The 11073-nt window shown below is 42.9% G+C and overlaps 1 protein-coding gene across 2 annotated transcripts in view; it reads left to right on the top strand.

Annotated features, from left to right (window-relative positions):
• The first annotated feature begins 327 nt into the window (after positions 1 to 327).
• SLC2A12 (solute carrier family 2 member 12) overlaps positions 328 to 11073 on the top strand; it is a 36071-nt gene continuing 25325 nt past the window's right edge. The window contains exons 1-2 of one of the 2 annotated variants that reach the window (XM_037393099.1): positions 328 to 660; positions 8355 to 9677. In XM_037393099.1, coding sequence (XP_037248996.1) covers positions 528 to 660; positions 8355 to 9677 — 1456 coding nt within the window. In that variant the 5' untranslated portion in view covers positions 328 to 527. The remainder of the gene's footprint in view (positions 661 to 8354; positions 9678 to 11073) is intronic. The other variant, XM_037393098.1, reaches the window with a different exon arrangement.

The following is an 11073-nucleotide window of genomic DNA, read 5'->3' as shown; positions in this document are numbered from 1 at the left end:
ACCACAACTTGCTCACAATTTACAAGAATGAAGCAATGCCGTGTGTGTGTCAGTGCCCTAACTTCAGCTGACACAGCAAACACTTCAAATCCTCCCCTTCTATGTGCCTTCTCCGTTAAAAACCTGTGCTTGTGAACACCAGAGAGAGGAGTTAAAGAGGAAAGTTAAAGGGGGAAAGAGAGAGAGACCCTTTAAGCTAATGGGTAAGGAATGTGCAAGGAGCTGTGCGTGGACGTCTGATGTCTCCAACTATTTGTTAAAAAGCAAAAGCAATACTTCCGACAGACGGCCCTCCCCTCGCCTGCAATAGGCTCCCAAGAATAGCAACAGCCTGTGTCACTGCAAAGGGCAAAGCCTTCTGAAATAGCAACAAAGTTGTTCACAAACCACTTTGTGGTCTGCATTTGGTTTCAGCCAGCTTCAGCAACTTGTTGCCATGAGGAAAATAACCTGTGCTTTCCTCGCTGGCCAGGGAAGGACCGCTGCCCTGTGAAGTGCTCCTGCCCCAAGGTGCAAAGGGGGTGGCAATGGTACCTGGCCAGAGCACAGAGGACCTCGGCCAGCAGAGCCGGACGATGAGAGCAGGGGAGGATGAGAAGAGCAGCCAGGACAGCCGCCGCAGCAGCCGCCACCACCTCCGCCAGCTCCCAGCTGCAGCAGGTAACGCGGCAGGAGCTGAATGCCAGCTGCAGCCAGCAGCAGTGGCCGCGTAGCTAATGCTCAGGGCTGGGGGAAAACAGCCCTGCGAAGCCAAGGGGCTCTCAGGGCACACCGTCTTGATTCCTAAAAGTGTGAGAGGGGAAAATGCGAGTAAGGAAGGGAAATGCCAGCTTGAATTTTGAATGAAGGTTTATGTGATACTTTTCCCAAAAGGCCTCAGTCCTACTGTTCATGCATGTGCTGTCTGTTGTGTATATCCTTGTCCTTTAGGAAGATCGGTCACCTGAAAAATCGGAAAATCCACTGCCATCTAAGATAACAACAGTGCTCCGGTCCTTGCATGCTTGGGAGCAATTCAGCCTTTTTCACTGAAGTGGAGGGAGGCCAGGCAAGCATTGCACCTACTCACGCAGGGCCAAAGTACAGGGTAGGGGAACAGGGAATCTCCTTTGCCGTTTTTCCCCTAGCATTGCAGGAGGAAACCAGGTTTTTGTGCTGATTCCCTGAAAAATCAACTGCATAATTTCTTTTGCAAAAGATTTTTGAGTACTGAAGCTGAACTTTGTAGCTCTTCGCCTTTGCTGTCCTACCCAGCCAGTTTTTCTAGGTTATAGCACGATTTTGCATCTTGAGCCTCTTTCACTGATGATAACATCAAGGGGAAAACGACCCACAATCATGACATTTCTCACCCACAAGACAGCTGTACCCAAACAGGAAAGCATGGCTGTAAGCCAGAAATTACTATGTCCCAAGCAGGTTTTGTTCATTTAAAAATCAGTGAACTGACTAACCCACGAATGTTCAGTTACCACAGGTGCAAATGCTTTGTAGGGGTGTAATAGTGATTACTGCAGCAACATTTACTGATACCTGGAAGCAGAGGTTAATCGAGAACAAAAAGCCAGTTGTTGTACAGACATATTTAACATTACCTTAGGGTATGGGGGGAGCAGTGCAGATGGTTACAGGATAGCATTATCAAAGGGAAGCACAGCAGCTACAGTAAACAGACAATAAAAGTTACTGCAGCACAAGGGCTACGGTTAGAAGAGTACTTGCATATTACACACTTGGCCTCACCCTCAGAAATTAAAGCAGTAACCTGAGGAATTTATAACTACCTATCTAGGAATTAAAAGAACTTGTTGATTCTTACTGGCAAATAACAAAACAAAACCCAAATGCCATTTAGTGTATTGAAAGGGCAGGCTGCCTCCTGACATAATGAAAACACATGGCAGAGCGCTAAGAGAGATGGAGAGATGTTCAGGGTGGGTCTGTCCAGGATCTACACTCCCCATCTTTCCATCAGCACCAAGGGGCTTTTTTTCACGAAATCTGAATATTACTCACAGAACACATTTGTCAGGCTTATGCTGTACAAAGTATACAATGCTTCCCACCATTGCAGGCATTCAGATGTGTGAAAATGCACAATATATTAGCTTCCTTCTGCCTTCTGTTTTAGTTCAATTTAAAAAATACTTGTTTTGGTTTTGCTTTTCACACTTGGGTGGGAGGAGTCACATTTGTCAAATGGTCATGATCCCACATGGCCCTGACACTATTTTTGGGTAAATTTAATATTTTCCAGCTCTGCTTGCAACATAACTTTGCCCAAAGACACCATTTGTTTCATCCCGTAGGGTCTTGTTGAGTAACTGTTTTGGATCCCATGCCAGACCTCTAGATGGACAGTTAGATCAGATGTATCCTAGCTAATAGGAGAAATGCACCTATTGAGCAGCTACTGGATCTAAAGAAACATTAGGCGTTAGAATAGATCAACAGGGTAACACATACCTCTTTATACCAGACAACTGGATGAGACAAAGAAAGTAACTGTGACAGTGCAGCAGAGATCATGATGGCATGAAAATGAAATAATCACCTTTTATGAGAAGCAAACCCTTGACTTAATTATGCAGCAATTCCCAAAATATGCCATTAAATATCTATTGTACAAACCCATGTGATCCACATGCTATACAGTTTAGCAAAATGCTCCTCTAAAGACCATTTGGGGAACTGTAAATGCTGTTTCCCTGTAAAGGCCAACTTCTTGTATGTCAGACAGCACTTAGAGAAGAAATATGTTGTTAAAGATATCTTAAAATTTTCAGATACAGATGCTGGAGTTTTAAAATTTATCATGGATAGATACCTTGTTCAATTGAAAAAAAGGAGATTCCATGCTGTGGGTTCATGCCTATGCAATGCACTCAATTCATTGTGATTTTCTAAGCTGTGCTTATTAACCAATCGGAACCAGAGCTTGATTCCACTTGCCAAATGTCTAAATAGAACAAAGAATCCCCAAGGATTTAAAGAACATATCTATTTGACCTTCCAGGAAAATACTTTTCTTCCCTCCCAAAATGAGACATTTCTCAGCCCAGATTAAACCAAAGTCAATGCTGGAAGAGACTGTCGAGTCCCCTCCTATCAAGACATGTATTTGCACAGGTCACATAAAGTAATCACCCATCCCACTAGTTTCCTGTATGCACACGGCATGTTCTCATAGGAGAAAGGAAAGAAAAACTACATCACAGAAATCTCAGTGTCTGAACTAATGTGGAGTGTGGTGCTGCCAAGATGAGCTGGAAAGGGCTCCCAGGCGCCTTCCCTGTAGCTCTCCTGCACATGAAGTGGGGGAAACATGGTGTTTTTCTCAGCTCAGCCTGCTTGCAGATCTTTCCTGGCACAGATCATTTCTCTGTAATGCCCATAAAATACATGCACAGACCAAATATTTTGCCTTTGGAAGAACCATTTTTCCCAAATATGTGCTTGAAAATAGTAAAGGGCCACTCCCTTACTACTTGGCCCCATCCAGTCTCAGCAGCAGTACACTGTGCTATACTACCACTGTGCCTGGTCTCCTTTTCAGTAACGAAGCATAAACATTTCCAGAAAATGTTCTTAAAGATAAGTTTGTTTGCCAAGTAGTGCTGCTTTTGACCTGAGTAACAGTTGTGAGAAAGCATTTTGTTTACATGGGGAAACTAGAGAATAGACTTTCCAATCACTTGTCACATAACAGCCACACACTCCTTAGCCGTGGAGTTTGCTGCAGGCAGAAGGAGAAATTTCTCTGGAAGTCATCATTAAAATATTTTATTCCCCTGGGCTGCACACTGCCATGTATTTTGCAGGCATCTCATAAAAATAAAAGGAATATATATTTTAAAGAAGCTTTTTTTTTTTTTTTTTTTTTTTTTTTTTTGAAAAGGAATGCCTAAGAACTGCCAGCAACAACATTAAAAGTGACACTTAAAAGGATCGTGAGTACAACTACTGCAACAGGCTTTATCTGGAAATGTTAAAGCAAAACATATGCTGAAGTCAGAAGGCATTTTGTGTGGAGGAAGACCACAAAGGAGAACCGAGCAGAGATTTCAGGGTTTAACTCAGCAGGCAGTTCTCAGCAGGCAAGTCTTAGTTACAGCAGTTAAACAAAAGCTCATAGTAATATAAGGATGTTTCTCAGCAGAATAGGGCCTGTGCGGAACTAGAGACACCAAGTTAACTGCTGAGTTTGCTCCTGCTAATGCAGAAAGGCAACGTGTCTCCCTCTGCATCACATCAGAACCTGCCTTGCATTCAGGGGTCTGCTTTAATTACAGCCCTCTGCTATTTCTACATGACTGTGGGTGTTTGTCACTGGACACATGAACAAGGACACCAGTTGACCCAGTAAAAAAAAAAAAAAAAAAAGAAACATTAAGACATCGGTCAAGCTGCTGTACTAGGAGAAGAAAGACATATATAGGCTCGAGTACTTCCCTCGCAACTTCCCAGGTGTCCAAGCTCCACCACACCCAGCTTGTACGCCTCTCAGATTAAAAATAAATAATCACCTCGGTGGCTCTGATCTGAGGAGCACAGGCTGAGGAGAGCAGAGTCTGGATTGTAAAGAACAGTGCTGACGGTGGACTCCATCAAGATATTTGAGTTGGCACTGCCATTTTGAACCAGAAACTGGAACCATACAAAACTGACAGTCACACATTTAAAGAGTTAAAAGCCATGCAGGAGCAGGACACAGACCTCAAAGTATCAATAAGAGACACTGCCTACACTGTTGTGTTTCTGCTGGAGAGCCTTAAACTCAGGTTTTGTCCCTTTGTTATTTAACATTTTCTCTCAACTGCCTGGAGGAAGATAATAATGGATTATTTTAAGGTGATAAAGGTGACAGGTGATTAATAAATGAGATATATCGCTGGCTGAATTCAATTCAGATGGCTTGGCCTGCTGACTGCAAATTAACGTGCTGTCTGGGGTGCCTCTCTGCTAACTTTAGACATCTGCATCTGAGCAAGCCGCACAGATTCCTTTTATAGGCGATGGAAAGAAATAGGCATCTGACCTATTTCAGTTATCTAGAAGTGTCTATTTTTCACAAGTGGTTACAGAAGAAATCTAGAGATGCTGTAGACCTCTCACAGTTAGGTAAGTTGAACCCATCCTGTGCGTTTTAATACAGACAACGTAAAGTGATTTGCATCCCTAGCTAGGACGCAAGAAGGCAGGCCATATTTAAAGGAAAGGCAATGCCTTGGCAAGAACCCAGTCAGAAAAGAAGCTGGTTGTCCTGGAGGATAACCAGCAGAAGATGAGCTCCTGTACATGGCTGTGACAATCCTTAGATGAGTAGAGGGGGGAATATCCACCAAGAGCAGGACAATTATGTCAAATTCCTATCTGGCACTGTACAGCCACTGCAGGAACACTGGGTCTGGCTCAGGATTTATTGAAGAAGTTGATAATCTGGATAGAGTTCAGAGAACAGGCTCTGAATACTTAAGGGACTGGTAAACTTGTAAAGCCTCACTCACAGGCTGTGTAGCTTATCAAGGAGAGGTCTGTGGGATGACTCAGTGACAGATACAATTTTGTACTTAGTGAACACAGCTAAGTGCAGGCAAATGGAGAATGGGATCTGGTGGCTGGAAGCTGAAGTTGCAGAAATTAAGTCTGCAAATAATTTATGATAATTTACAGTGAAAGCAATGAACCATTGGGACAGCTTGTGACTTAAAGTCATTGGCTTTCAATCACTAGCAATTTTAAAATAAAAGCTGAATATTTTCAATAGCCTAGTTCAAATAAATTATCATTTAAACATGTCTGAAGGGTTATGTTGTGCTGTTTATGAGTGTCAGACTGGATGACCACAATGGTCTGTTTTGCCTTCATAATATGTAAAGAAAAATCTTAGATTCAATCTGCATGGCTTAATGACATAAAATACAGAGGTATCCAAGAAAGCACAGATATCAGCACTGAGCAGAAGTTTGGGCAGAGCACCGTGATCAAATTATCAGTGTGGTTCCGATACCAAAGATCATTCATTCAGCACAACACCGTGTTGTTACCAGCCCTGATTTCCAGCCAGGATTCGTTGGAGGGGTATATCTCCCAGATCTAGTAATATACACCAAGCAGGCAAGTCACAAGTATAAAGGGGAGGGAGAAATTAGGTTTTGCAATGATAGAGTGTATACTGCATGCATGTGTTGGAGGATGGAGCATATGTAGCACAAAGCAGCTTAACTGGAGACAGTAGTACTTCCACTGAAGTGCTATTTAGCATGTGAAGGAAGTACAGCAGGACCTTGCCCTAATCCATGCACTAACCTCTGTTTAAAATAAGTGCAATGATCTCGGATCCTGCAGACATAAAGGAAGAAAAAGCTTTAGACATAATACAGACATGGATGACAAGAAAAATATTAAAAAAATATTGTTTCATCACTGGAACATTTTGCAAATTTGCTTCTGACATTTTCTCCAAGCTGTCCCCACCTTCATCACAACAAATCTACCATCCACCCCCACCTTCTGAAAGACTTCTTGCAGTACTCCCATTTCTTCCATGACCTTACAGCTCATCATACCAAAACCATGGGTTTTGCCCATCTCTTGTCTACCTCTGGCTTGCCAGCCACCCAAGCCCAGAGGCAGAGTGGGCTGAGGCGTGCTGGGTGCACTCAGCAACTTGGGGCTGCTGCTGCTTGGCTTCTGCTTGGCTCAAAGGGAGCAAACCCAGAGCCAGGTAGGAGAGCTAATAGGCAATACTTATCTTAATAGACTTAATGGGCTTACACATCTCCCCTGACCCTGGAATCAGAGCTTATACTCACACAGTTAAACTCTGCTGCCTTCCAGAATAACCCAAACTCCTGCGGAGTAGGTTGCAGGGTGGGATGGTGGGCTCACGCCTTGAGCCAAACTGCCTCCAGGAATTGTTAGGAGAGCAAGAGGTGGCTTGGGGCACAACCATGCCAGGGACCATACCAGCAATTTATTGGAATACATGGCCATGTGCCAGGGTCCAGGCTTGGGCACTGGCATTGTTTATTTTAGTAGTGCAGACATTCTGCTAGGGCTTCCCTCCTCCTCTCTTTTCACAATTTGCTTCATAAATGTAATATCCTCTGTCAAACCGGATTGATCCTTACCAGTGTGCTCAAAAGTTATTGGCAAGGAACTCCAGGCAGTCAGCGTGATCAAAGAACCTTAATGCCTTAGAAAAATAAGTGAAAAATAAACAAAGTCTATGTATCATTTTCAATCAGACCATATACAACTTTCCAGCCAAGCTGGAAAGTACTTTTTCCAAGAGAATTAACTGAAATACAGACTCTTTTATGCTGCAAAAGCTACCTCTCCTCAGACACATCCTAATCTCTCCAACTAACCGGAAAATCAGAAGTCAATTTACTCTTTTCCTATTTGTGTGGCAGCCAACATCATGATGAGAGGAAAATCATGCCGAGAGAAAGAACAAGACCAACAATAACAAACTGATATATTCCTCAAAGTTTAGGGTGCAAAAGGCTTCACAGTTAGTAGAATATGAACAGTCAAATCTATCTTGCAACAATAAACAATGAATCACAGTTGGATAAAACGAGTTTGTTTTAAAGTGGACATTCAGAGGCATATAATCTCCATTTGGTTTATGTTTTCACCATCTGTTTTTTATTCCTGACATTGTTGCCATCATAAACTATGCAAAATATTTGATCCTGATATTCTGAAGTATCTGAGATTAGTCATGGGCAAAGCCCAGAAAGTTCATTAATTTTTACCTCAAAGATTGGTGTTCCTAGAATATCCCAGCTATCTGGATCAGCCTCATGCTCAGTGGGTAATTTTCCATCAGGTGAAGCACCGGAATTAGGAAATGGAGAGGGAAAACTTGTTACTTATTCAAGTCAGGGTTGAAGCAGTTTGGCTAGGAAATTACTGCCTTCCTGGCCCATGGTACACTAGCTGGGTGGACATGACTTCCTCAGTTCAATACAGGAATAAAACTGAGAACATCTCAAGGCAAAAACTGCTTTCTTACCAAAAGGTTGTTATTGTCAGTGTTGCCTTTTGCAATGACATTCTGAAGTAGAAGGTTTAATTATTTAAAGCCTGATCAAAACCTTATTGACTTCTGATCAGTAAGACAAGGAACTCAAAGGCATTTATATGAATTAAAAAATGTATTTTTTTGTTCTTTTCAAAAATAGCTTTTTATGTCACCACTGGGTTTGTACACACCTAACTCCTTTGCCTAAAAGTTACAAAAAGATTTTTTTGACTGGCATATCAAATAAAGTTATTATTAGTTATCAGAATGTTGCAGAAGTCACACTTTCTAGTTTTTGTGGTTTTTTCTCTTATTTCAGGTTGTGGAACATTTACTTTTCTATCTTCTGCTGTTGCTGCCGTAAGTGGACTTCTGATGGGTTACGAGTTGGGCCTTATCTCTGGAGCTCTCCTTCAGATGAGCAGCATATTAGCACTCTCTTGCAAAGAGCAGGAAATTGTTGTAAGTTCCCTGCTTTTTGGGGCCTTATTTGCATCCCTTACGGGTGGATTCCTGATAGACCAATTTGGAAGGAGACTTGCTATTATTATTGCATCTTCTTTACTTGTGTTGGGAAGTCTGATTTTACTGCCCTATGAATCATACGGGATACTTATTGTGGGACGGATTGCCATAGGTATTTCCATCTCATTATCATCAATTGCAACATGCGTGTATATTGCTGAGATCGCCCCGCAGCACAGAAGAGGTCTCCTCGTGTCATTGAATGAACTCATGATTGTGATAGGCATTCTCTTTGCCTATATTTCAAATTATGCGTTTGCCAGTGTATCTCATGGCTGGAAGTACATGTTTGGCCTTGTGATTCCATTAGGTGCTTTGCAGGCTATTGCCATGTATTTCCTTCCTCCAAGCCCTCGGTTTCTTGTCATGAAAAATAACGATGAAGCTGCAAGCAAAGTACTGGAGAGGCTACGGGAAACATCAGATGCTACTAAAGAACTTACTGTGATCAAGTCTTCCCTGAAAGATGAACATCAATATAGTTTCTTGGACCTGTTTCGTTCAAAAAACAACATGAGGGCCCGAATGTTGGTAGGACTCACTCTAGTCTTTTTTGTGCAAACAACTGGGCAACCCAACATTTTGTTTTATGCATCGACTGTTTTGAAGTCGGTTGGGTTCCAGAGCAATGAAGCTGCCAGTTTGGCTTCTACTGGAGTTGGAGTGGTTAAAGTGGTCAGCACAGTCCCAGCCACGGTTTTTGTGGATCAAGTTGGAAGTAAAACTTTTCTATGTATTGGCTCTTCTGTTATGGCACTGTCGTTGGTCACTATGGGCTTAGTGAACCATAACATACATGTGAATTTTACTAATGTCTGTAGAAGCCAATCTCCAGAGGATTTCTTTCTCCAGAGACCAGAAAACCTCAGCGGTGTCACCAACGGGAGTCTCAAGGACCTCTTTGCTAGCATGGCTTCACCAGAAAGATTGTCATTTGATGCGCAGAGAAGCCCAGATGTTGCTAGGACAGGAGAACTGAACAGGACTGCCCTGGCAGGAGGCAAAAGCACAACAGGGTCTCACCTGAAAAGTGGGGAGGTTCCTGCTGTCCTGAAATGGCTCTCACTGGCCAGCCTCCTTGTTTATGTTGCTGCATTTTCCATAGGTCTTGGACCAAGTAAGTGTTTCATTTTTCTAACTCTTTGTAATGATTTACTTACAAGTGGATTAAGTGTTGGGATGACATGCCCAGCTTGGCAACAGGCAGTTTCCAAGCTGAGCAAAGCAGTGTTTTCTGCTAATATGCACTGGTATTGTCACAGGCTGTCCCGGTTGTGACCTGGGGTGTACTTTTTAGGAATATGTCTTGCTCATTAAGATCAAGGGCCTGATCTCCTTTCAGTTCAATGAAATTAACTGCTCCTCTTCAGTGAAGTTAAGAACTGCTGTGAGCTTTGTAAAGCAAAATTATGGGAGCCCTGGTTATCTTTTCTCTTCCTAGTCTATTGTGTCCTTACATTGGGAAGGTTACAATGTAGGCATTTGCTGCTGCTAACTCATAAACCCAAGATAATGATGAGCTCTAGACCTCTGTATGGTATGACACCATCAAATCCATGAAATGCCAGAATGCCTGAGTCCTGCTGAGGGCCTGGACCCCTGACTATATAATAGTCTTCAGATACAGGCATCATGGTTTAACCCCACCTGGCAACTAAGCCCCACCCAGACACTTGCTCACTCCCTCCTGGTGGGGTCAGGGAGAGAATCGGAAGGGTAAAAGTGAGACAGCTTGTAGGTTGAGATAAAGACAGTTTAACAGGTAAAGCAAAAGCTGTGCATGCAAGCCAAACAAAACAAGGAATTAATTCACCACTTCCCATCAGCAGGCCTGGGTTCAGCCATCTCCAGGAAAGCAGGGCTCCATCACACAACGCTTACTTGGGAAGACAAACACCATCACTCCAAACATCCCCCCCTTCCTTCTTCCCCCAGTTTATATACTGAGCATGATGTTCTATGGTATGGAATAACCCTTTAGCTATTTTGGGTCAGCTGTCCTGGCTGTGTTAACTCCCAATTACTTGTGCCCCTCCAGCCCTCTTGCTGGCAGGGTCTGAGAAACTGGAAAGTCCTTGACGTAGTACAAACATTACCCAGCAACGACCAAAAACATCAGTGTGTGATCAACCTTATTCTCACACCAAATCCAAAACACAGCACTGCAGCAGCTACTAAGAAGAAAATTAACTCTGTCCCAGCTGAAACCAGGACAATAGGAAAGATATTAAAGGTATAACTCATGAGTAAACTATAGTGTCATTGCCTCTACCTGTTGAACAGCACAAGTGGAAAAACACTAGGGCACATCACTGTACAACCAAGGTACTGCTGCAGCTGCCACCACACTTGCATGGTTCCCACTGTCTCCAGAGGAGAACGTCTGCCATTCCCAGAGACTAGCAATTAAACCTCTCTGTTTTGTTTTGCTTTGCTTCAATAGCACTTGCATATTATTGTATTTTGAAGGGGTTGGTTTTTTAAGCCACACTGCAAAACCCACATGCACAGAG

Source organism: Falco rusticolus, chromosome 6, assembly GCF_015220075.1.
Source record: "Falco rusticolus isolate bFalRus1 chromosome 6, bFalRus1.pri, whole genome shotgun sequence".
NCBI lineage: Eukaryota > Metazoa > Chordata > Aves > Falconiformes > Falconidae > Falco > Falco rusticolus.
This window is presented reverse-complemented; position numbering and strand designations above follow the sequence as displayed.